Consider the following 27181-nt stretch of genomic DNA (forward strand, 5'->3'; position numbering starts at 1 on the left):
TTTCTACCCAAGATTTTGAACCGAATAAGAACACAAGAGAACAAAAAAGTATAGTATAACATGTATGAAAGACTCCAAAGACAATCCATCTACAATTTCTAGAATGACACTCCATCAATTAAATTGAATTCCAGCAGATCAAATGAACATGACAAAGTTTTAGCCCTTGAAAGTGAAATTAAGGCTGATTCATCCATATTCAGGATAATTAGCTGATTCTTCTGCCAACAGGCTTTTAAAAATTAGATGCTACTGGTTTGTATAGAGTTTTATCATGGATTAATTATTGAAATAAATTGTTCCAGCATCATCAACAAAGACAGCCCACCTAAAACAAATTAGAATTGAGATTGATTCAATTTTATATTCACTAACTTTGAAAGTATTTTGGAAAGTTGTGAGGAAATCAGAGATGCACAGTGAACAAAATAAGAGGAGGTTGAATGCATGAGTGAACTGCAAATGGAAGGTTGTCTTAAAACAATGCAGACAATAGTAACTAATGTCATCAAAACATTGCAACCAAGAGGCCTTCTTAAAGAATGATAGAGAAGGAAAATCTTTTTTCAAGGCTGAAATATGTTAATTTTTTACCATGAATTTAAGGAAATCCTAAAGAATAGGGCCTATACCAATGCCCATTGAAGTCACTTAGGGTACATCTACACTACAGCGGGGAGTCGATTTAAGATACGCAAATTCAGCTACGTGAATAGCGTAGCTGAATTCGACGTATTGCAGCCGACTTATCCCATTGTGAGGACGGCGGCAAAATCGACTTCTGCCGCTTTTTGTCAGCGGCGCTTACTACCACCTCTGCTGGTGGAGTTAGAGCGCCGATTCGGGGATCGATTGTCGCGTCCCGATGGGACGCGATAAATCGATCCCCGAGAGGTCGATTTCTACCCGCCGATTCAGGCGGGTAGTATAGACCAGACCTTAGAGGACTCCCTTTGACTTCAGTGGACGTTGGATTAGACCTAAAGTGCACTGTGCATACAGAAAAAGGATCTTGAATCTGTACAGCCAGGATGGAATGTCATCTCCATCTATCTCCTTCACTGAATATCACTAAAATATGAGTAAATGTGGTTGGTTGAGAAGCATCAAAGTTTGTTATTACAACATTTAAAAATATTTGGATCTATTTGTGTGAACAGAACGTTGCACACGATCTTTCAAGAAACCAGAAGATGTTTTTGATTGTCTCTGTTACATAGGTAGACTTTGCCTGTTATTTGATCCACAGGACTAAAATGTCTGCTCTCTTGCTTGGCAGGGTACCCCAGGTTCCCGTGGCTTGCCCGGTCTTAATGGTCTTCCAGGAGAAAAGGTACATGCTTTCCCAATTTCATAAAATCCATTATAATAATGATCATTTAAATAGCTTTATTTACTTATTATGGATGGCCAATGTCCTTTTTAAAAAAAATTAAGGGTCCTGCTGGCGAACGTGGTAGTCCAGGCACTGCAGGTCCAAGAGGAGCTCCAGGAGAATCTGGACGTGATGGTGGCCCTGGTCTTCCAGGAATGAGAGTAAGAGAGAACATTCTTTTAATGTGTTATTAAGATAATTTGATGATGATCTTTATTATAGGTGTCTGAGCTGGTTTGATACAGCAACCAGGGGCAAAGCTCCAGTGGGATATCAAATCTTTTTTGAGATTTTCAATCCATGTCAATATCTATTTTATGTATTTAATTACTGGTAATTATATTTAATTGTACACCCTGTGCACTTTGTGGTTGTGGTTAAAAATGGAACTAGAAGTGCAAAAAGTACTTCAAGGATGCTCCTTCTTATGGGATTTCCAACCCAGGTGTTGAAGCCCAAGAGAATTAAACAATCTGAATAAATTTTGGATAAGTATTCAGACTTCTAGGTGCTTAGCTAAACCCCTGAACCTTCAACTGTTTGCCACCATATCTGAATTTCAATTAGTTCAAAATCCTTTCAGTACATTTTGGTGATTTTCAAAGCAATGAGTTAAATCCTTTCCTCAGTGCATTAGGGAGTGTCTGAAGTTGAGTATTGCATACTTAGGGTTGTAGTAGCCTCCAAAGCTGCCCTCGTGCCCTTCCACAGAAGTGTATTTGGTCAGTGGACCATATAATACCAAATCAACCAGCACTGACCTGCCCCACTCCCACGACATATCTTCACAGTTGGGAGCAGGAAGACTATATGAAGCTGCACTCCGTAGGATGCAGGAGGTACCAAACTGCTCAGGTTACAGCATGACTCTTATAGGATTTGACTTTATATAAACTTCCATTGGATAATTTTATATTTAATCTAATTTTATATAAAATATAAAATTTGAACATTATTTTTTCTGTTACGAAGCCTTTAGTATTTGCAAAAAAAAAATGCAAATATGCTGTTTGGTCTTTGGCATATAATATGTGATGCCCACAGACTCAATCAGATAGAAGTTATAAGGCATTAGCCATAAAAAGCAGAAAAGTACAATTTGCTGTACTGAGAATTAGTGGGTACTGGTGACCAATATTTGTAAGTTTGAAAGTCAGCAACCAGTGATTTTCCATACAGGCTTATGAGTTATTACATTTTACACACAGTAAAATAGTTTTTATTGGAAATCAATGTGACTTTCAGACATATAATGTGACACATATCAAATATTTGGTAAACTGAAGAGCAAAGCCAAAGTTATTAAGAAAGTGCTATTAAATGTAGTTGTTTGTAAACAATAGGGACTTAATGAAAATGCTTTCATTGCCTACTTTAATTTTAGAGTATGATGATTGCTTTTTTAGTGCCTAAAGCAACTTCATTCCCTCTATCGAATATCATAGAATGGGCTGAATCCCTACTAAATGAATTATTGATCAGCTAGTCCCTTGTAAATCCAATGGATTTCTTTAGTGAGCCTGAAATGGGTTTGTAAAACTAACTGTAAATAATGGTGTCTCTATAGAATGTAATTTAACAACATTAGTTTTTTCACTAAAAATTAAAGTACTTTTTCTTCAAATGCAGGGTTCGACAGGAAGTCCAGGAAGCCCAGGCCATGATGGCAAACCCGGCCCTCCAGTATGTACATGGCACAAATATTATATGATAGTACTCTCACTGGGCTTGCCTTTGATCTCACTTAACAACATTATCACTCCGTTGGAGTCCTGGTGTGAAATGTAGGTGAGATCAGAAACAAGTTCATTAGTTGTATTCTGTGTTAATTTTACAGTGACCAATTATTCCGTATCTTTTTCATTGTAACCGCACTGTCCAAACCTTGTTATTTAACATTACTATAAACACTGACTCCTCTTCCATGGGAGTTTAAGCACAATTTTAAAAAATCATAAAAGTATATTTCAAATGAAAAGTTAGCCAAAAATAACATAGTCTTTGCTCACCTTTTAATTCTTTCATTTGATTTTTTTAACGTTTCTCTATTGTTTACATAATCATTTGTTTCTTCTAACGGTCACTATCTCTCTCTTGCATCAGGGTAATCAGGGAGAATCTGGCCGACCTGGCCCTCCAGGCCCATCAGGTCCACGAGGTCAACCAGGAGTGATGGGTTTCCCAGGTCCTAAGGGTAATGAGGTTAGTGTAATTCCTTGACTCAAAAAACATATACTTAATGGGCCAGGTCCTCTGCAATTGTAGATCAATTTAGTTCCATTGACTTTGATGGTCCTATATTGATCTAATTCTGCAGATGATCTGGCCCTATACCTATGAAACTCTCATTTTAGCTAGAGGTTTAATTAGAAACATACATTTTAAATAAGTCTGGTCTTTCTCTTTTTAAAGGGTGCGCCAGGTAAGAATGGAGAAAGAGGTGCCCCTGGACCCCCTGGCACACAGGTCAGTTTCATTTATCAGCTTCTCTTTAGTAGTAATTCACAATGTCCTCTGTGATTTTAATCCTTTTAAAAATTGCACTGATCCATAATCACAGTCTAATTTTGTGATTTGATAGGGTCTTCCTGGAAAGAGTGGTGATGTCGGCATCCCAGGTGCTCCAGGAGTCGCTGTAAGTGCAATGTCCAGTGTCTCAAAAAAGAAAAATCTTGGAACAGCTGATATATTTTCTGTAAAAAACATGTGTTAGTATTTCCCAAACACTCTTCAACTGCCTACTGCTGGCGGTCAGCAAAGGGAGTGTGAACCTTGAGAGAGAACATTTTCTTATCTGATAGAGAGAGAAATTTCCCATTAGTTAGGAAGACAGAAACACCTGCTGGACTCACTTGTCTTTGTTTGTTAATAAGTACTCGATAGTTTGTTAAAGATAACTAAGACAGAAGTTCTGTTGATATAAACTGAAGTGAATGGAGCTGTGCCAATTTAAACCAACTAAGGATTACTGGAGAAATTTACAATTTCCTTTGGCAGTTTACCAGTGCTAAAGTTAGGTAACCTGGGTGCTGTATTAGGCATGTCTATGAAGGTAGTCTTTCTGCTGGAATTTTAGCTGATGATAAGAGAGGAAAGATGGAAAGAATCTTAGCATGAGCTCCCAGAGGTACTGGCCTCAAGAATTCACAATGCCTCTTGAATGCAGCAGTATGAGCATGGATGAGTTTGACAAGATGGCTTCCCCCTTTAGAAGTGGCACATAGCAGTGCTTCCCTGTCTACCCGCTCCTTCTGTGAAAGCTAGCAGAGCTAGCCTAGAGCAGAAATTTCATTTAGGGCAGCACAAGGAGTGCCATTATGTGATCTCTTCCTCCATCCCCCAGTGACTTATTCACACAGTTGAGTCCCTTGTGTATTGGAAAGACATCCATAAAGCAACTTGTGAATGTCTTGGGAAGTTTTAATATTTTTGATTTTTTTATACTACTTTCACAGTAGGCTTAATGTTGCAGACCTTATTCATTGTAAAAACAAAAACAAAAAAACCTTTGACTTTAATAGTTTTGTGAGAGTACAGTCAGCAAGATCAGAAGGGTCTGATAGTTACAGGACAAAAGCTCAGTGGTGTGCTAATGGTTCACTTTTATGTTTTCATTTTTGTCTAATTTTGTGGCTTAGAATATATGTGGCATTTTAATTACAATATGCATATGTTAAGAATTCTTTTATTTGCTAGAATGATGTTGGTGAATTTTGTGTTGCTTTTTTGTTTCCTTCCAGGGTCCTCCTGGTGACAAAGGAGAGGCGGGATCTCCAGGTCCATCTGGCTTCCAGGTACTGTTCATTTCTTTTATTGCTTCCAATGCAATTTTTTAAAACAAGCTAACAAATAAAGAAGTAGAACTTAAATATTTCAGTTAGGACTTGTTTTCTCATGTTTTGAAGTGAGAAAGGTCAACCAAGATCTTCATGTAAGTTAGCTAATCAATATCTGGCAAGCCTGACTGACACCACGAAGAATGATGATGGATCAATGGGTTATCTATATCTGAATCTCTGGCTTTCCAGTTACACCTTCCTCATTTGCAAAATATTAGATACAATTACAGAATTAGTTCTGTGTCAACATTTTCTCTGACTTTGGAGAATACACAATTTAGGTTGGAAATCTTCAGTTAAAATAGATAGCTCTCAGGACAGTTGTTCGGATTCTGCTTTTCTCTAAATCACCATGAAATATCAATCATATATAGATATTTCTATCTAGGTGTATATATAAAATATTTATTTATGAAGTGGTGTCTTTAATTTAAACAGGGATTACCCGGTACTGCAGGCCCACCTGGAGAGAGCGGAAAGCCTGGAGAACCAGTAAGTTGTCCTTTCATTTTTGGAAATCAAGAAATCAAAACACGAATATAAGAACAGCAATTCCTTTCAGGCCCCCTTTTCAGATGCAAAACACCTTACACATAGAGGAATCTGTATTTTTGTGTTCTGGGAAGCTGTGGTCCATCACAGGGTCTTTGTGCCTCAGCACTGAAGGCCTTATCGAGGGTTGGTGGGTTGGACGGGTGCAACTAGAAGGATGGGGATTTGTTCAGTGTATCCATGATAGCGAATCTATTGGCCAACCCCCTATCAGAGTATGAAGAGGGTGAAGCAGATACCGTGGTTACTGAAATCATGATGAAATCTGTCATACTGTGGACACATGTGAGCTAACAGTGCTGATACAATTGCCTCATCTCCCTTTTCTACCCCAGAGATACCACCTGAAAACACACCCTATGACAGCATTCTTAAACCTGAGAAGGCCACTATATTTTGACATCCATCTCTGGAAGTACCATCTTCTTGAAAATGGTATTTCCCAGAATTAGATCATAATAGGAGCCAAACAGAGGTAGCTTGTATGATCACTATCAGGGGTAAATGTGAAGGAAATGAGATGCCAAACACCATTTTTTTGAGATAGGTTTACTGTGTAAAATGTAAAGTATATGCGTTAATAATATCTCTTGCATTGTAAACAGGGACAAAGAGGTGAAAATGGAGCCCCTGGACTCCCGGGTAGTAAGGTAAGCATTGCAACAATATTTCTATAATTAAATATTTGAAAGAGAGAAGGTAAATAAATGCAGAACCATGATACAGGCCTTGTGAACAAAGAACTAATGCATGTTTCTTTATGGCAGGGTGAAAATGGTCTCCCAGGTGAACGTGGTCCACAAGGTCCTCAAGGTTCTCCTGGAGCAAGAGGTGGAACAGGTCCTCCTGGCCTAGAAGGTGGCAAGGTACCTACTTTATGCTCAGACCCTTCACTGTGTTACATGAATCATTCAGGTTCATTCAGGTGCACCTTCAAATTTTATCTATATTTCCCCATTACACTTCTAGGGTCCTGCTGGTGCACCTGGCCCTCCTGGTAGTGCAGGGCCACCTGGTTTGCAAGGAATGCCAGGAGAGAGAGGAGGTAACGGAAATCCTGGACCCAAAGGAGAGAAGGTAACAACTCTTTTTCTCCTACTAATTTTGTGAAATTACTATTTTAGCTTCATACCAAGCTATAGGTTTGTGCTGAGTACCTACAGTTCCTACTGACTTCAGTGAGAGCTAAAGATACACAGCATCTATGCAAATCAGGACACATATTTTAAAAGGACTACAATATGTGAAAATGCTGAAGGATTCTCGGCTGGATGTAAATCGGCATAGCGCCACTGAAGCGATGCCAATTCGCACCGAAGGAGAATCTGGCCCATTGTTTCTGCTCCTGTGTGTTGAATGGATTTTGAGTTTTACAACTGATTTCCATGTCTGACTGTGTATTCTTAGGCAGAATGTTATACTGAATGCCAGATTTGCATTGCCACAGTTAGAAAATCCAGTTATCACAATACCCTTGTGACACTTTCCTCAGTAATTTTCTAAATCCCTTTTGATTTATGTTTGACAGGGAGAGTCCGGTGGCAGAGGTAGTGATGGCTTCCCTGGTAAAGATGGACCAAGGGTGAGTATAACCTCTCATAATGTATGAACATTCTTATTACATGTGACTCAGCTTCAACAGCTGTTGAAGAGTCATTTACAATGCAAGCAAAGTTCTAATGAATGACCATCATTTTGACGTGAACAGCAAACCTCATCATGTCCAGGGGAAATGATTTTGTTAGTGCAAGTTTATATTTGTAAAAAAATTAGATTTAATCCTTGTTCTCATAATTTACATTTTTGATTGTGCAGGAAGATGATACAGTATAAAATAGAATCTTGATTACTTGAAGCTTACAGAGAAATAAGATTCAGTTACTTGGGGAAAACATCCAGATAAAAGTTGCTGCTGGCTTCTCCAAAGTTAGCTGGCTGAAGAGGACAAGACCGAGGTGTGGGGGAGAGGAGTATATAAAGACTTTATGAAGAATACTTCTACAGCATGTTATATATAGTAACTCTACAGCATGTTATATATAGTAACTAGATGAAATATGCAACTTCATCCAGCACATGAAATAAACCAGGCACGGGGCATCAACATGCTGAGTCACAATAAATATAAAAAACTAGTTTATGTGAAAGTTATGGTTGCCAAGGTATGTTAGATTTTCAGCATTAATAATGTAGTCATTTGATTGTTTCTTCCTTACTCTGTGCCTCATCATATGCCCACTGAACTCAGTTTCTAACCTCCCATTGACTTCAGTGGTGTAGGAACTAGCTCTCTGCCAATAATAGAGTATAAAAATGGATCATGGACTATGGAATCATGAGAAATTTGGTAAATTGTCTGGAGGTAAAGCTAAGTGAATGGGTAACTTCCAGTGAGTACCAATGGAAAGACTCCCACTGACTTCAATGGACATTGAATCAGGCCCTATATTGGGAAAACAAAGTCAAGATGTGTACGCAATCCATCAAAGTGTCAATGTAATAGAGAAGTAGATTATCTGCTATTAAAATAACTAAAAAGTCATATATATATTGAGAGTGAGATGCAAGTTTTATTGATCACAATACATGAAAATAATACTGTTATTTTCTAATTGTGTAGGGTCCTGCAGGTCCCATTGGGCCCCCAGGTCCAGCTGGCCCACATGGAGATAAGGTACTTTATAACCTTGTGTTGAAATGAGGGCTTTTGTATATACGTCTGAGATTTCTTCCTTACATGGAGAAATAATTCTTAAACAAACATCTTTCCGTTCTTTCAGGGAGAACCTGGGTCAGCCGGACCCCCTGGTCCTACAGGTGCCCGCGGTGGTCCTGTAAGTGATCGTCCTTTTAGTTCAGTCATAACTCTACTGTAGATTCTATTACCTGGGACAGATTCAGCTCTACAGTTAAGTGATGTCTTCAAGAACAGATGGGGCCTGATTTCAAAAGGTGCTGAGCACCTGCATCTCTTACTGACTTCAGTGAGATTTGTTCAGGCTCAGAACTTCTGAAAATCAGACCACTTATTTTTAAAGCTATGAAAGATACCAGAGAAGTGGGAGAAAGTCTGAGATGCACAGTTTCTTGGTATTTTCATCTTTGGTGGAAAATATCATTAAATAAATAAATAAAATTAAATCCTGAAAATTTTAAACTATTAGTTTGTTTAATGGCCTAATTTTGTATGTTTTCTATTTTAATAATTAAGTAAACTTTTCAAAATTCACTTATTTTGTGGTTTTCCTTTTCATTTTGATAAAATGGGCCAGATTTTGATCTCAGTTACACCAGGGTGAAACTGGAATAACTGCACTGAGGACTTACATGGATGTAACTGAGAACAGGATTTGGCACAATGCTGATAATTATCAAGAGTGACATAATTAAACAGTTTGAAAGTATAAAGTTCAGTAACCACATTTAAATTTTATTTCAAGTAGAGGCATGATAGAGTAACATGATCCATGTTCTCCAAAGAGTTCTCACACATGAAGTGTGAAGAATATTTTTCTCATTCTTACATCTAGGATATGTTTCCTTTCTGCAGGGTGATCGAGGTGAACAAGGCCCCCCTGGACCTGCTGGCTTCCCTGGAGCCCCCGTAAGTATAAATACCAAACAAACTTGATACTCAATTTTTATTTTTAATTCATGTTAGTAATAACTGACCATATTCGTGTCCATCTTAGAATGATTTACCAAGCATGGCATGACAAACTATAACTCTATATTCCATTTCTACATTTAATATGTATTTTTAAGTATGTCCCTTGCTTACTTAAATAGCCATACTTCAAGATTCCCATCCCCCTTCCCTATCAAATTCTCTTTAGTGAGATTTAGAGCAAGAGACACCAATCAATACCAGAGTGCAACCAGAGCTGAGTTTCTAAATTGTGTGTCAGCTTCTTAGACACGAGAATCTGGGTCTTGGTTCTGATCTCACATTGGATTTATATTATCCATTGCCTTCAATGGATTTATAACTTATAGCCATGTATTCTTACTTATCAAGTGGATACATCCAAGGAAACTCAACTACCTTCTGTCTCATAGCCCTTTTAACAAAACATAATTTATAAGAATGTATTTGAATACAGGGACAAAATGGGGAACCTGGTGGAAAAGGAGAGAGAGGCCCTGGTGGTGAAAGAGGTGAGCCTGGTCCAGCAGGAGCTGCAGGTCCTCAAGGAGGCCCTGGTGCACCAGTAAGTATTCATTGCTACCCAAATTCAACTTCAAATTTCATTCAGTTGTGAGATCAGTTTGAGCTGTTTGAAATATATAATGCATTGACACATCTTAGAATCTTATCTGTTGTTGGCTGTTTTTCATATCAGGTTACAATATTCTTTTCATTCACTGTAGGGTCCAGCTGGTTCCCAAGGAGCAAAAGGAGAGCGTGGTGCTCCAGGCGGCCCTGTAAGTATTATCCTTTTCTATCAGTAGACAACACTGCTGATTATTATTGGGGCAACAGCTCCAGCACGATCTGCAGCAAGCACAGGGCATTGCTGGTCTTGGACTGGCTTTGGCATAACAAACTTCTCCTGCACAGGAGTAGGCTTGAGTAACTAAGCAAAACCATCTATGGCCTACTCCAGGTCACCTGCTATTTTGATCTGAAAGACCTCCTTGACAGTTTTTCTTAGACACTGAGATATAGCTGAGATCGTCTAGTGCCAAAAGTTAACATTGGGACTGTATGTTTAGTTATCATGGAAATTTATTCAGCCCTTGTATAAAATGGCTAAATATCACCCAGCATTGCTCTGTTCCTTGCCTAACGCCTTTGCCATGATTTTGAAACCACAGCAGAGATGTATTGTGTTAGGAAACTCAGATACCAATCAAACTTCTGATAGTCCCTCATCCTTTTTCTTTCATGTTTTGTTACCAATGTTTTTAAATTGACCACTACGCTTACTTATGCATTTCAGGGTACATCTGGTTTCCCAGGTGCTAGAGGCCTGCCTGGTCCCCCTGGTAATAATGTAAGTGTATACTTACCTTGCTGTTATATCAAACTCATATCACTATTACAGTACATTGACATAAATAATACACAGGAAGTATACTGAAATTAAAGTTGTTTCTTTGTCTTAACTTCACAAAAATGGGCTTATCCTCATCTCACTTTGCTTTGGATGGCAATTCTTTCATTTCTTGTCCCGATAGTTCTTGTACTTGCTCCGCCAAAGCTTATTGAACTCAGTGAGTTCTCTCCATTAACTCCAGTAGAGTTTGGATTATTTACTTATCTGTTTATGGTGGTCATAAATGTCCTATTCTCTCTCTTGCTCTTTATGATGCAATAAATGTACAGTTTAGGATCTTGACTTGTAGTGTTTTCTTTTCACCCAAAGCCTCCTTTTTTTCTATCAGTGATTTTAAATTGTGTTCCATAGATCACAGTTGATCCTTTGGGCCCTTTTTGGTTGCCTGCAGAATGAAACAATTTTAGAACCAAGCAGTTAGAGGTAGGGGTATTTGGAAGGAAGATGGTCCATAAGAGCATCATTCCCTTATGGAGGTGGCCCACAATATGAAGATCAGATAACTGCAAATCTACACTATCCCATTATAATCACTATTTCCTGCATATTACACTTTCCCAAATTTTTGTAGACCATCTCTGTCCCAAGAAAAGCTATTCTATATTACACTCGTTCACACCATATGCACCTTCTTCTACCATAAATACTAGACTATGACTTTGGATTCTTTTTTTTTTAAACAAACTGAAAAATTGACATGGCAAAAGTTGGATAAATCAGCTAAATTCCATTTAAAAAATGAGCATTTACCCACAGTTACCATAGTCATACCAAGTGAGAAATGACATAAAAGTTCCTGCTTCCTGTCACACCATGAGATTTTTCTTAACAGATTTTTTATGTCTTTTCAATATTTCATAGTCACAGACAGACCCAAATCAGAGTTCTGTTTAGAACTCTGATTAGAAAATCATGACCATGAGAAGAATATTTATATATAATCCACCCCCAGTAAATACTGGATAATAAAATTCACATTTTTTGCCCTTATCTAAAGCCCTGTGAAGTCCACAGGAGTATTTCCATTGATTTCAGTGGGTTTTGGATCTGACTGTTTATTGAAAAGATTTCATTGCACACATGTCCCACCTCTTTGATACCTGGCACCCCATTCCAGGGCTATGATACAGTGACAGCAAGAGTACTAGAATCTGTTCTGGGTGGGTGATTCCAGAAATCAACCAGTACCATCAATATGTAGGAATCCCTCTGGCAGAGCCCTGGTATAAAAAAATGCAGTTCCACCCAAGACTTAAAATATCGAGAGAAAAAAAATCTAGATTTAGGTGAGGGGATAGGCTTTTATATAAAAGCAGGCCAGCCTTTCCAAATATAGGTGCCTGAAGCGAGGCACCTAAGTCCGCATTTAGACAGCAAAACAAGTGATGTATTTTGCATAGGTGCTGAGCTCTCACAGCTCCCACTTACTTTAATGGAAAATGATCTGTGTTAAATTGATCATGATGAAGTAGTATATAGTGTTGACTCATCTAGTATATTTGATATTGTATCTGAGTCATCTCTCTTAAAATTCATTTATAGGGCAATCCAGGGCCACCTGGTAATGTTGGAGCTCCTGGAAAGGATGGTGGTCCTGGTCCAGCGGGTAGCACTGGTCCGGCTGGTAGCCCTGGAGGTGCTGGTCCTAAAGGTGAGCCTGGCCAACCAGGTGAAAGAGGTTCACCAGGTTCACAAGGAGCAGTGGTAAGTAAATTATTTAGCCGTGTTCATTAAACCTGTGAATAGGAATTTAATAAGTATGTCATAAACAGAAGATAATGATTCAAAGCCATGTTTTAACTGAGTACCTAACACTTATTTATTTAAAATATTGTTGACAGGGTCCACCAGGTCCGCCAGGCCCCTCAGGTATAGCTGGTCAACGTGGTACTGTGGGACTGCCAGGCCGTGCTGGCAGTTCAGGTGCTCCTGGCCAACCTGGCCTAAAGGTAAATGAAGGCTTATTGACGTAATTTACCCTCAAAGATAATGCAGCTGACATCATGCAGTAAATATCTAATAGAGCTTCAGCCTTTCACAGACTCACAGAAATGTAGAGCTGGAAGGCACCTTGAGATGTTTTCAACTCCAACCCCCTGTTCTGAGGCAGGACCAAGTAAACCTAGACCATCCCTGACAAGTGTTTATCTAATTTGTTCTTAAAAAACCTCCAATGATGGGGATTCCACAATAATCCTTGGAAGCCTATTTCAGAGCTTAATTACCCTTATAATTAGCAAGTTTTTCCTAATATTTAACCTACATCTCCCTTGCTGCAGATTAAGACCATTACTTTTTGTCCTACCTCCACTGGACATAGAGAACATTGATCACAGTCTTCTTTATAACAGCCCTTAACATATTTGAAGACTGCTGTGAGGTCCCCCTTCAGTCTTGTTTTCTCAAGACTAAAGATGCCAGGTCAAGACTAAAGATGCCAGGTTTTTTTTAACCTTTCTTCATAGGTCAAGTTTTCTAAACCTTTTATTATTTTTGTGGCTCTTTTCTGGACTCTCACCAATTTGTCCACATATCTCCTAATGAGTGGCCCCTAGAATTAGACATAGTTTAATGACAATCCTGAATTCCACATGTAATGAATGTGACAAACTTTCTTGATAATAGGCCAAATCCTGAAGTCCTTATATGGTTTGGATTTAGGCAAATTCCAACTGATGTCAAAGCTGAGTGAAAATTGAGTAGGGACTTCTACATTTGCTCCAGTAGTTAGAGAATGGCATGAACTGTAAAGTTACTATCCAGACTAAATTTCCCCTGTATTGAATGGTACTTGAATCTGGGGTTGTCTTTGATCTCGACTACTAATATTCTTGGATTGTTCTGAGGATTATCTAAAAAGATATGAACATCCTCACACAACTGAAAAAACAGAATAATTCACTAGTAAATCTTCATAAAATGCATCAAAACTCTGACACATCATGTCTCCAGTTGTACCACACTTCTCTGTTCTCTTTAACCCATCATTCAATGGAAAGGCCCATGCAATTCATAAGTAGTTCTTCAGTATTAACGTCACTCATTACCAGCTATTCATTTGCTTAATTTTCATTATGTACCTTGCTCAAAAAATATAAAAACATCACTTTCAGACCCTCACAGAAGTTGTTCATCCCACAGCTGTTGGGCCAAATTCTGTTCTTATTTATTCCATTGTAATCAGTGGAGTGGCACTGGATTTTCACCATTGTAGCTCTACTGAAGTTAATTCACTCCTTCCTGGTCAGTGTTTTTGCACAGGACGTTGCAATTGGTTGGGGAGAGGAAGAAAGAAAGTGAGACCAAGAACTGCATCATTTGATGACATTACAAAAAATCAATATGTAATGAACCCATTTCATTTTTCTATTCAGGGTGAAAATGGTACACCAGGCAGCAATGGTAGCCCAGGAGAACGTGGCGCTCCAGGTCTACAGGGTCCTCCTGGTCAAAGGGGACTACCTGGAGAATCTGGCAGAGATGTAAGCAGATATTTCAGATTTTCATGCTAGACTGTGAATTATACACAGGCTTGTGTAAGGGGGAACTACAGTGGATTTAAAATCTCTCCCTGAACAGCTTGGTGCATAGGGGAACTGGGCCAACACCATTCTCATTTAAAAGGATGCAGCCAGTTCCCCCTAGTCCAGCCTACCCACTCTGTAGGCCATGGTCCTATCCTAATTGGTGTCAATCAGAGGAATACTCCCTTCACCGTTACAAGCGCAGGGACTGCCACTGTGACAGGTCCTTATAAGGGCTACACAAGGGGGCAATATCAATCTCCTGGCATGCTGTCTTCCTGTAAACCTGCAGAAGGACTGCCTACAACCTGGTCCTCTCTGTGAGGGCTGCATTTAAATCATTTCTGTCTCTCTTCTTCTTTTGAGGTGCATTATCATGATTAAGTCAAAAACATGTTGGCTATGCCATAATGCTGCAAATATTTAAACTTTTACCTCTCCGTGTTTTTCAGGGTAACCCTGGAACAGATGGCTTGCCAGGTCGTGATGGATCCCCAGGAGCCAAGGTATCTATGGCATGTATAGATTGCCAATCCCTGAGGTGTGTAGGTATTGATCTGTACCGCACCTGCTATCTCTGCGGCATCAGTGAGGTGTTGGTTGCATATGCACTATGTTGTAATAAATAGATATGTTTCTGATGCTGGCTGTTGTGAATGTCTCTGCAGGGCGATCGTGGTGAAAATGGTGGTCCGGGTGTACCTGGTGCCCCTGGACATCCTGGGCCCCCAGGGAACATTGGTCCAGCTGGAAAAACAGGTGAAAGAGGAAATCCGGTAAGTGCAAACACCACAAAAAGCACCTAGTGTCCATTTTGTATTGTTTTACCGGGTGCAATCTGTTTTAGACACTAACAGATAGCACAGGAGTATGGAAGAGTTAAACTCCGTCTGTCTGTCTGTGGCAGTGAAAGGCTCTGGCTGGGGAGAGGCAGCAGGGAAAGTCTTTCACTGTGGTGGGGAAAGGTTCCAGCAGTAGATACTACACTTCTAAAAATATCAGTGTAGACACAGGAAGGCACTGCTTGGACAAATAGAGAGCCATATAGGGAATATACCCCAGGCATCAGGGGTCTAGGGCACTCTATTCACTTAAGCAGTGCCTCACTGTCTACACTTCTGTTTATACCTGGGCGTGCAATATACTCTACATACTGCCATAAGTACAGACCTACCAAAATCATAAATAGCTATGCACAATTTAAACTCAAACCCATTTAGTAGTTTTTGATGCCACATAGTCAATAAGCCAACCAGACTGTCTTGCTTTACAAACTATGCTATGCCTGTACAGCACTAGCAATATTATAATAGCTGAGGGAGTTGCACACTTTGGAAAAGCCCAACCTCTCACCAAATGTTGGTGTTCTACAGTATTAGACCCGAGTGCCTCCTGAGAGGAGCCAAATTCGCGTGGATTCAACACCTTGCACATGAGGCCTGGTCTCATGTATCAAAGGGATAGTTTAAGTGGAGCTGGCTATCAAATAGATTTTGGAGTCTTTGTTACCAAATAATATAAGAAACTTATTAATGAAAAGCTAAGCTCAATGACTACATTTGTGGACATTCTCCCTAGTTTCTGACAAGCTCTAGTACTTGCACATACTGTCTCTCTAGAGAAAAGATCATGGCAATTGCATTTGATCATGAATATCTCTCATTCCTTTTTGTCCCCAGGGTCCTTCTGGTCCCGTTGGCCCTGCCGGTCCTGCTGGTGCTCGTGGTGCTCCAGTAAGTCCCCCATTAAAGGACTTGGAATATCAGCTCTGCCATTTTCTGGTTTTGACAATTTCTCCTACTTATTTTTATATCCATTTTTATTAATAATCTATTTTTAAAGGGTACCCAAGGTCCTCGTGGTGACAAAGGTGAAACTGGTGAGCGTGGCAGCAATGGCATTAAGGGTCATAGAGGATTTCCTGGTAACCCAGGTTCCCCTGGTCCCCCTGTAAGTATTATGTTGAATTTTATACTAAGGCTATAATTCTTCTTTCAATTACAGTGATTCAGTGCCAGGTAACAGAAAAAGAATTCAGCTATATGTAATTTACTAAAGCATCTGTGTATTTTAAATATTAAAGGCAATCAGTAATCTTGATCCCCATGTTACACCAAGGGGAGACAAGGATGAATAAAGATCTGAATGGATTCGTTAGGTTCCTAAGACACAAAACTGTTTAGGGTAAATAATATTCACATTTATGTTCTGTGTCTTTCTCAGAATCCTAGTGTTTTTCTCTTGAGATTTTCAAAGATGCCTGTGGGATTTGGCTGCCCAGTTTTGGCTAGAAATTAATGGCAACTGGATATCCAAATCCTTAATTTCGGTTTGAAATATACCACCCTTAGAGTCTGAAAACTGGATTTTTTGTTGCCCTGCAACTTGTGTAGTCAGGGCCGGCTCTAGGTTTTTTGCTGCCCCAAGCAAAAAAAAGCAAAAAAAAATGTTGGCTGCCCCCGTCCCAGCCCTGGGCTCCTTGCCGCACGCCCCCTGCCTCCCCAGTCCTGGGCTCTCGCCCTCCCCCGACCCGCACCCCCCTGCCACCCCAGCCCTGGGCTCTCACCCCCCCAACCGCACCCCCCTGCCACCCCAGCTCTGGGCTCTCCCCCCACACACACACACACACCCTGCCGCCCCAGCTCTGGGTTCCCCCTCCCCCCACCATTGACCCCCACACACACCTCCTGCCGCCCCAGCCCTGGGCTCACACACCCCCCACCTGCACCCTCCTTCCGCCACAGCCCTGGGTCACTGGTAACTCGCTCCCAGGGCAAGTCATTCAGCAGGAATTTTATATGTGCACAGAACACAGACAGGATTGGTTCCCATATGGTTACAGAACTGCAGTAAAGTGGAACAATTTTCAGCTTGTGTGATTGGAGGATATCTGGATACATATTATAAGACTGTCCTCCATAAATGAGGAAAAGTTGAGGTGCCTTTATTATTCTTTTGTTCCACTCTTTCTTTCTATGGGGAATTTGCCAATGCAATATCACTGTCTTCCTTTTAAACAAACAAACAAACAAACAAAAAGGCAATGGCTGTTGAAAATAGCAATTCCTGTCCTAATAACCACTGGGAAGCATTTCTTGCTCAATTTTATCCTACTTTTTCTACAGCAAGTTACAGTGGATCAGTATATTTGATTTGGGAGAAATGAAGTAACAGCTGCCCAAACAGAACTTGAGCACTCCTGAATTTTGAGGTGTTCAAATCTGGAAGGCAGGTGCTGGGGGGGAGGGGGCTGTGGCTCTGCGGGGGAGCACGGCAGCATATATGCAGCAGCGTATCTGGCGCTGTGCGAAGCCAGACACACTTGTCTGAGTGGCACGGTAAGGGGGCTGGAGGGTTTGATGGGGCGGAGGTTCGGGGGGGCAGTCAGGGGCAGGGAGAAGGGGGGGTTAGATGGGTCAGGGGTTTCGGGGGGGCAGTCAGCAGTTGGATAGGCATGGGAGTCCCAGGGGTTTGTCAGGGGACAGATAGGGGGTAGGGTCCTAGGGGGGAAAGTTGGGGGGGGTCTCAGGAGGGGGCAGTTGGGGACAAGGACCAGTGGGGCTTAGATAGGGGGTGGGGTCCTGGGGGGCAGTTGGGGCAGGGGTCCGGGGAGGGGGTGATCAGGGGACAGGGAGCAGGGGGGTTGGATGGGTTGGGGTTTCTGTGGGGGGCAGTCGGAGGGAGTGGATGGTGGCAGGGTGGGGCTACCCTCCCTCCCTGTGGAGTGTCCTATTTTTTGATGTTAAAATATGGAATCCCTACTCACAGTGCAGCTCTCCATTCACTGCAGCATGAGGTCTCAGCTTCCTCACTCCCTCCCCCTCTTTCCTGTTGGTAGTGGCCAAGGGAGTGCTGGGGAATGTAGTTCTTTCCCTGCTCCAGGGCTGGCTCTATAGGCAGGGAGCTAACCAAGGAACTACAGCTCCCAGGGCCCCCTGTTGGTTCTCAGCTCCCTGCCGCCCCTGCAAATGGGCTGCCCCAAGCACCTGCTTGCTTTGCTGGTGCCTAGAGCCGCCCCTGTGTGTAGTCATTTACGCCAGGCAAAGTGAGTATGAAATGCTACCAGATCAGAACTCTAGTATTTTACATGCACTGTGCACTCATTTTGTATTTTTATATTAATGACTACACAAAGCACAGGGCAACAAATAATCCAACCCTAGTATTTATAATTGTCTTCACATCAGTCATATCATTCTGCATGAGAGAGATTTGTATTCAAAGGATTTTTAACTGTACAGCTTCCACTGACTCTAATGAGAATCTAGAGACCAAATCCCATGCAATGCTCTAAAAACTAATGGGTTATGTAATGTCATAGCAATGCCACACCTGTAATGGCAGACATGTAAAATCTAAATGTAGAAAGGCCGATTAAAAAGCCATTAACCAAAATTTGCCATACTGTGGCATCTGATTTGCGGCTCACTACTCTCGTGGACAGAGTGAAATCTTAACAGAGTTCCCTTAACTAATATTTTTCAATAGGAAGCTATTAGCCCTATATGGTTTATTCCTTGGCAATTCATCAATAAATAAATGGTCATTTACTCTTAATTTATTTAAAATAATTGATGTTTGCAGAATCCATAAAAAAAAATCCTGCAAATACCATAGTAGCACTGCAGTTGTGACACCGACAGACCCCGGTCGTCGGGATCAAACTTGGGGCCTCTGGAGCATAGTGCATGAGCCTCTACCACATGAGCTAAAAGCCAACCGGCTGTCAGCTAAGGCTGTAGAGCAGACTCATTTTATCGCTCTCTCTAACTGGTCTCAGTGCCACTAGATGGAACAGAACACCACACCCAGAAGGTGTGTGGGTTACACAGTGATAGCTGTGTATTGCAATAGAATTTGGGCTTTATCCAAAGCCCACAGAAGTCAATGGGAAGACTCCCACTGGGCACTGGACGAGGCCTTATACTTTTTCTGATTAGAGAATGACAGGGTTTTATTTGTCATATCTGAGCTTGAAAAATCTTTTTTCAATGATTTGCTTCACATAAAAAAATCTTTAAAGTTATCTATTAAAACGATTATGAAAGGAGCATCACTGAGATTCCTGCTGCATCCAGTAGATTAGAGAATATTTATGACCCATCTTCTTTTAACAGGGTGCTCTGGGTCCACAAGGTGCAAACGGAAGTCCCGGAGCTATGGGAGCGAGAGTAAGTAACATTTCCTGATTAACCAAATCCAGCTGTGTTAGAACGAATGTTTTGAACTAAAAATATGGCAACTGTTAAATGGCAAGAGCTAAAGAACCAGGAAGCACATGATAATTCATAAGAATTAAATGCTTTAAAATACTTTCTAACATTTTAAATAATTCATAAATAACATACGGGATCTTTTACATTTAACCATGTTTGTCATTGTTCTAGGGTCCCCCTGGCCCAGCTGGTCCTCCCGGAAAGGCTGGTACGAGTGGTTACCCAGGCCCCATAGGTCCTCCAGGCCCTCGTGGTAATCGAGGTGAAAGTGGCTCTGCGGTAAGTGGACAGCAAGCACAACTTTCATTAAACAAACAACTCCTTTTTAATGATACATCTATCATTAAAAAGATGAACCTTTCTAACACTGTGCATGCTGGAACTACAGCTAATGTAGAATGTACCTACCCACTTAGGGCTGGGTACTGAGCACCAGAGGTTTGATCCAAGTCCACTGAACTCAATGGAGACATTTCATTCATTAGGCTTTTTGCTCAGGCCCCAGATAAGCACCAACATTTCCCATTTAATATGGGAGAGCAAAATCTCCTCTTCTCTTTAAAGCCTTGACAACTCTGCAGGCTAGTGTGAAGTAGAGGCAGGACTATAGCCTATTTTCCCCATTTGGGGAGGCTAGCACTCTCACTTTAGTTCATTGCTTTTGTTCCTTAGCCATATTGTGGCTGCTCTGCATACATGAGCTCCCAGTATCATCTTCATCTCTACAACTCAACTTGAACAAGGTTGCCCACAATTTGACACTGAATTAGGAAGAGGATGGGCTAAACTGGTCCCAGAGTGGCTAACAGTAGAGCTGAGTGAAAACAAAGCAATAAAGCTTTTTTTGTAACTAGCATTGTCCTTAGCTTTATATTTATGGTCCATACAGTAATTGTGTGGACTTGGGTCTGAGCCTGCAATCCTGACTCAGCATTATATTCTTTATTTCCTAGGGTTCACCTGGCAATCCAGGTCCCATGGGTCCCCCTGGACTTCCTGGGGCTCCTGGTCCATGTTGTGGGGGAGGTGATGGCTTTGTACCTCCTGACAAAGGACAATCATACTTCTTCGGAGACCAGCCATCTGAAAACAAGATCAATATGAACGACATCTTATCTTCAATGAAATCAATTAACAACCAAATCGAAAACATCGTTAGCCCTGATGGCTCCCGGAAGAACCCAGCTCGTAATTGCAGAGACCTGAAATTCTGCCATCCCGAACTCAACAGCGGTATGTTAGATTTTTTGTTTGCAATATTGGTAACACCACCTGGATCTTGAATTGTTCCGTTTGCAGTGTGACTGTATTCTGAAAAACGAATATGGACCAATTGCATTGTCATGGCTGGCTTCTCATAGGTCAATAAAAGACTGTTTTCTAACTGCGAGTACCACAAAGTAAAGCTGGAATCTGAAGGTCCATGCGTCTGATGAAGTGGGCATTCACCCACCAAAGCTTATGCTCCAACACATCTGTTAGTCTTTAAGGTGCCACAGGACTCTTTGTTGCTTTTTTCAGAAGCAGACTAACACGGCTACCTCTCTGATACTTAAGGTCCATTTTGGTTCTCTTTCTTGTACATCATCATTAGTAATTGAGGGTCTGATCCAAAGCCCAGTGATATCACTGGAAAGATTCCTATTGGTTTCAGTGGAATTTGCTCAGGCCCAAAGTCACAGCAGGGCAAATCAGGGTCTGAGTGAGAATTGTGCAACCATATTTTCTTCAGATTATACCCTTGGTTTCACCCATGAAACTTTGTTGCTCCTCTACAGGCATCAGAATTTTCTTTTTTTGAGTAGAACTACAATTTAACTGAATTTTGGGGGTGGGATGGGGGATGTGGGAAAGCCTCACTGAAAAAGATTTCTTATACGATGCATTATTTAATGCTCTCCCAATAATATAACTGACGTTTTACACCAAAAGCCAAAATATGAACCCAGCATGCAATGCTTCTCTTTATATCTGAAAAGTTGTTTTTGTAATTATCAAATTGAATCAAAACTTTATTTTCTAACTTATTTGGTTCTCTGATGGACAATAAATAACAAATGGTGTAAAAACAGTAACATAAAATCTAATTACAAAAAGATTACGCTTAATCAAAAGTTTTAGAGATGCTGTAATCTTTATCATGATCTGTTTTCCATAAAGTCCAAACACACAAAAATAAGCATTCTTCAAAATGCACAAATCTGCTGAAAAATAATTGTCATCATCCACTTACAGCATACCATTCCAAGAGCATAAAGTGTGGTAAATATATCTTCCGGTATAATAACTTAAATACAAACTTGTGGAGAAATGAAACTATTGACATTTGAATGCTGACTTTAAAATCAAATTCACCATCAGCATATGAAGGGTGCAACCCCACTGTCATCAGTGGAGTCTTAGGCCAATAACAAATTTGCCCCCAAATTATTTGGGCCCTGACAGAACAAAGTACTTAGTATAAGTGATTTTTAAGCCAGGTCCAGGTCCATTGACTTCAATAAGACTTCTCAGATGCTTACAGTTAAATATCTGCTTAAGTCCTTTGCTGGCTGGGGGCCATAAATAACACAATTTTAAAGAAAGCTAGAATTTCTCTGACAAGTCATCTTAGAGCATTTGAATCAGATCATACATTGTCTCTTTGTGCCATCTTAATTCTTCTCCTGGCTTGTCTTCAGTCAAAATTTCCATACCTCTTACTCAATGCAAGCATTTGAGACAGACATAAGCTTTAGAACATATGGGTAAAATAATCAAATTCCTCTCCTGATTTTCTGCTATTTTATGTCCCTCTAGGAGAGTACTGGATTGATCCTAACCAAGGTTGCAAGATGGATGCTATAAAAGCATACTGTAATATGGAAACTGGTGAGACATGCATCAGTGCTAATCCCAGCAGTGTGCCACATAAAAACTGGTGGACCGGTTCAGGAGCTGAAAAGAAACACATCTGGTTTGGAGAGTCTATGAATGGTGGTTTCCAGGTAAGAAATATTAGATTTTCTCAATGAATAGCCTAGACAGCAATTCTTATATTTCATTCACATCACAGATAAGAAATACCATGGAATTAATTTAAACTAGTAAATATATCAGCAGTTAAAAATAAAGATTGTTTTGTGTGTTGTACCACAGTTCAGCTATGGAGATCCAGAGCTTCCAGAAGATATTTCAGATGTGCAGATGGCATTCCTTAGATTGCTCTCTAGCCGTGCCTCTCAGAATATCACTTATCACTGCAAGAACAGCATTGCTTACATGGATCAGGCCAGTGGAAATGTTAAGAAAGCTCTGAAACTGATGAGTTCCACTGAGACCGAGTTCAAGGCTGAAGGAAACAGCAAATTTACATACGCCGTTCTGGAAGATGGCTGTACTGTAAGTACACAGAATTTTTGTAAGATAGCACCACGTATAGGGCTAGATGGGATCCTAGCCTTGCAGGGATACAGGAAAGGCAAAGACTCCCTCACCCATGGCCAGGGCTGGACAGAGTTGCAGCTGTGATGCTCAGATATCTCAGACAATGCACTCCAGAAGTTTGAGCAAGGTCGGACAGGGAATATGTGGAACCAATGCTGGTGCAGGTTTAGGTGGAGCCAACTGAGCTAGTTCACGTGGTTGGCCACTTGTGGGTATAGCATACTCTTTGCCAGCACAACCAAGGAATAGGCACTGGCAGGCATTATGCCACCTCCCGGGACCATGCTCTCTGTACTGGTTCTTGCTACAGGCTACATGCTAAAAACAGCTTTGAAATCAACAGCACTGTTTATGGAATAAGATGCTATTCAAAACTGTGCTTTACAAAGGTCTTCTTTTAGAGGCCCCCTTTTCTTTCTCCTTTCATCCAAGTCATGGTGCTGAAATTCTGATTCCACCCCAAACTTAATTCTGTTCAATCCAAAGTGGAGCTGTTTGTTGAACTAAGAATTGATTATTAAGGGCTCAATTGTCCCAACCATGCAAAAATTCACATGGGAGAAAAGCACTAACACAGAGGTGGCCTATAGACAATTTAATCTCCCTTTGAGGTAGGTGCTTTGGCCTACGTTTCCAGGTAGCACTGTTCTATGACCATATATAGCTGGAGGGTACTGATGCCATCAAGTCTACTCATTGATGGATTCACTTGAGGCAGGACTGACATCATCCAGGATAAAACCACAGTTGAGGGAACTCCCGCTACTCTTTGGCAGTATGCTCAGCGCTGGCAGGTACCAGGAACAGGCAGGGAACCATCTGATAGCAACATGCAGGCAGCTAGTCTAAGCCTGTTGCAACAGCAAGTGATGAATGGCAGTTATGATCAAGCATGCCAGTTGAAGTGAATAACAGCAGTCTGTTTAGACAGCAGAAACTAATACACCACAGCTTACACAATTGCTGGTCACTGCTGCAGTGATCTGAGGTCTCGATGGCACAAAAGATACCCACAGAAAGTGCAACTTAAAGTAATATGAGCCTGCTTTACATTGCAACCTTTTGCTGTCGTTTTTTCACATGCATGAGACAAATGTGAAGTGCAGCTTATTTTTTCCTGTTTCCCTTTCCCGTGCTTACTAGCACATTTGTGCTCATTGCACAAGGATGGGGGAGCATTTCTCAATGCTAGGCTGGAGCACTGCAGTGCCCCCTACCCGCGCTAAGCTACACAGACACCACGTATGCCAGAGATCTGGTCACGGAGCTGTAGCCATCTGCTGATTGTCCCTTACCTGGCCCAGCATTCAAACACTAATTAAGAGCTATTCTAAACATATGCCTTTCCAAGAAGATAATGATTAGGGTAATGCAGTACTTTGAATGGTGCAGGGGATGGAACATCAGTGTGAGGAACAACAGGTGTGAAATTAAGTAAAATATCCTCCTTGTAAAACTATACTGGATTTCTCTAAACTGATTTTCTCTTCAATTTTTGCAGAAGCACACTGGAGAATGGGGTAAAACAATCTTTGAATACAGAACACGCAAGACAATGAGGTTGCCTGTGGTGGATATTGCTCCCATGGATATTGGTGGTCCTGATCAGGAATTTGGTGTGGACATTGGCCCAGTCTGTTTCTTATAAAGTCAAGGATACTGCTTTTTCTAAAACCCCAGCAAGCAAATCCACACTCTCCTTTTGTTTTAACCTTGTCAACTGGTACAGGTGCTCAACTGTATCCCAGTTATTTATTTACAAATTTTCTGGAAAAAAAAAAAGGTAATTCAACAAAGGGTTAATTGTTTTTAATTACACAAAGTACAATAAAAATGCTTTTTGCTTTTTTTAACCAAATTCCATCTTCAAAACATGTCTCCGTGGTGCTATAATAAAACTTCAACACTCAACAAAACAATACTGTCTTCTATTAGTTGAATGAAAGCCAATTTACACAGCACTGATTGTTCCCAGCATCAAAGTTTACCCTAAGACGCCGTCCGTAAAGATAGAAAGACTTCCCCGTTTCAACTACCTCAACATGGACAGAAACTGGGATGAGTTTGATGATTTACAGCAAAAAACAAACAGCCAAATCAAAATACATTGGAACCTTTGGTTAATTCAAGGGAATTAGGTATACAATTGTATTTTTCTTTACTGATTAGTTTGAACACCCTAATGTTACAATCCAACAATAAAATTCTGTTTTCACGGGTGCTTCTATACTTTCCTGTCATTGCTGGTCAAGACCACTAAAATTAGGGAAGTGTAAAAGACTAATGTGATGGTGCTAATGTATTTTTCACTTCTAAATCTGCAAGACAGGTTTATTGACTTGCATTAAAGGATTAACAACAATTGTAAATGTCTCCGTCAGAGATTAGGATTGGCATACTATTTTTGAGGTCATTCTCCCTTCACTCTGTAAAAGTCAAAGATGCAGAATTGTGAGCTTCTTTCATCACATTAACACATTTGTAGTGTTGAAGGTTAACCATCTTTGTAAGCTTTTATATTGTTGTTGGTCTTTTCCTTACAGAGACACATAATAAATATCTTAATAAAACTCCTCATTTTTCACCTTCACTATTTTTATCCTTCCCTCCCAACTTTACTAACAGGGAAGCAAAGTCATAACAAATAACAAGTCAACAAAGTCTTTTTTTGCCAGAAAAAGGACTGAGTGATCTTTCCTCAAGCAAAATTGCAGGATTTCACCCAGCAAGTTTACAATTTAGTACTAAGAAATGGTACCTGCTGCACTAAAGTATTTTTGTACTTAGAAACTTAAAGTTAAAACTATCTGTGATCAGCTTTTTGGACTATCATTCTATAGGGTCAGTACTGAAAACCTGTTACACATGACAGACAGAAATGTCTGGTACTTTGAAAAATGATTTGTTCATGTCACAAATCCTTTGGAAGCTGCACTGAAACATGTAAATTCTGTGCAGTTGAAATTCAGCCCCATGCTGAGGGCCAGCATAATGTTTTTACTGCAAATGCCTGGAATATAAGCAGGGGATAGGCTTTATAGCAGTCAAGACTGAATTTTACCCCGCTAGAAATGGAGGGGTTGGGAAATGAGTTCAGAAAGCTACTGTAGAGGTGGTAATGTACATGACTAACAGTAAAATTTTGACTATCACACAGCATAGTATATCAACAATGATGCTCATTTGAATAGTGCACAGACCAGCAAAATGACTGTCATAATCTGACACATCTATATATTTTGTGCTGCTGAAGAGAACTTCTGCCTAGAAATCTGGACGAAACAACATTGATATAGCACATTATATCCCTTTTGTCTACTCTTAACTATTCATATTAATATGAGAGTTACCATTACTTTTAACATCAAAAATAAATGGTCTGATAGACTGTGACTTGGATTAGGTGCCTGTGCAAGGGAATAAGAACACCTTCCAAACCTCTCCATGTGCTACTTAGCACTTGGGTCCAAGTGTTTAGGAATAAGTGGGGCTACTCACCAGTTTATTGCTTCCCTGGAGCAGGTGATGGGCTGGATCCACCTTCCCCAAAGCAGAACAACTGAATCTGAACATGAGGGATAGTAATATGGCTTCTGGTATAGGTCAGCAGTAAGTTACTAGCCATCACCAGTAAAAGAGAAAGCAAAGGAGGAAATCAGACATACAAGTAGGTCTCTGCATCACAGTAGTGCCTAGTGCACTACCCTTTGCTCAGGGCTGTGCCTAAAGGCACAAATCAATGTAGGGTGGGATTTTCTAAAGTGATGAGCATTAGCCTACCATAGCTCCATTAATTTCAATGGGCATAGAATTGAGGCAATGCTGGGTGCTTTTGAAAATCCTGCATTACCGGGTACTTTTAACATTTTCTGCAACTATTAAACCACTTATAAGGGAACCAACTTCTGCTATGTGAAATTACTTCAGTGGGTTGCATTGACATAACTGATGGCAGTACTTGGACTATTACTCTTAAAGATGTTTGGTGACCATAAGAAATGTATTTGGCATATTCATTTGTGCATCCAGATCCACCACTGAGCCGCCCACACCCAGATTTCCCAAACTCTCTTACACAACACCTGGATTTCCCGACACTAAGCCCCTCTACACTTGATCTTACTGGAATGAGCCTCCCTGCCTACACCTGGTACAGCGGGGCAGGGCCGCGTGGTGTTTCTGGGGCAGG

General features: G+C 40.6%; 1 protein-coding gene across 1 annotated transcript in view; it reads left to right on the top strand.

The window, feature by feature from the left end:
* COL3A1 (collagen type III alpha 1 chain) overlaps positions 1-25569 on the top strand; it is a 74349-nt gene extending 48780 nt beyond the window's left edge. Inside the window, exons 21-51 of the mRNA XM_034785096.1 lie at positions 1280-1333; positions 1438-1536; positions 3005-3058; positions 3479-3577; positions 3788-3841; positions 3957-4010; positions 5116-5169; positions 5653-5706; positions 6372-6416; positions 6534-6632; positions 6736-6843; positions 7295-7348; positions 8387-8440; positions 8547-8600; positions 9317-9370; positions 9870-9977; positions 10138-10191; positions 10710-10763; positions 12369-12530; positions 12668-12775; positions 14201-14308; positions 14803-14856; positions 15019-15126; positions 16030-16083; positions 16193-16300; positions 19468-19521; positions 19738-19845; positions 20520-20799; positions 22366-22553; positions 22705-22947; positions 24494-25569. Coding sequence (XP_034640987.1) covers positions 1280-1333; positions 1438-1536; positions 3005-3058; positions 3479-3577; positions 3788-3841; positions 3957-4010; positions 5116-5169; positions 5653-5706; positions 6372-6416; positions 6534-6632; positions 6736-6843; positions 7295-7348; positions 8387-8440; positions 8547-8600; positions 9317-9370; positions 9870-9977; positions 10138-10191; positions 10710-10763; positions 12369-12530; positions 12668-12775; positions 14201-14308; positions 14803-14856; positions 15019-15126; positions 16030-16083; positions 16193-16300; positions 19468-19521; positions 19738-19845; positions 20520-20799; positions 22366-22553; positions 22705-22947; positions 24494-24640 — 2928 coding nt within the window. The 3' untranslated portion in view covers positions 24641-25569. The remainder of the gene's footprint in view (positions 1-1279; positions 1334-1437; positions 1537-3004; positions 3059-3478; positions 3578-3787; positions 3842-3956; positions 4011-5115; positions 5170-5652; positions 5707-6371; positions 6417-6533; positions 6633-6735; positions 6844-7294; positions 7349-8386; positions 8441-8546; positions 8601-9316; positions 9371-9869; positions 9978-10137; positions 10192-10709; positions 10764-12368; positions 12531-12667; positions 12776-14200; positions 14309-14802; positions 14857-15018; positions 15127-16029; positions 16084-16192; positions 16301-19467; positions 19522-19737; positions 19846-20519; positions 20800-22365; positions 22554-22704; positions 22948-24493) is intronic.
* Positions 25570-27181: the final 1612 nt, after the last annotated feature.

Source organism: Trachemys scripta, chromosome 11, assembly GCF_013100865.1.
Source record: "Trachemys scripta elegans isolate TJP31775 chromosome 11, CAS_Tse_1.0, whole genome shotgun sequence".
Taxonomy (NCBI): domain Eukaryota; kingdom Metazoa; phylum Chordata; order Testudines; family Emydidae; genus Trachemys; species Trachemys scripta.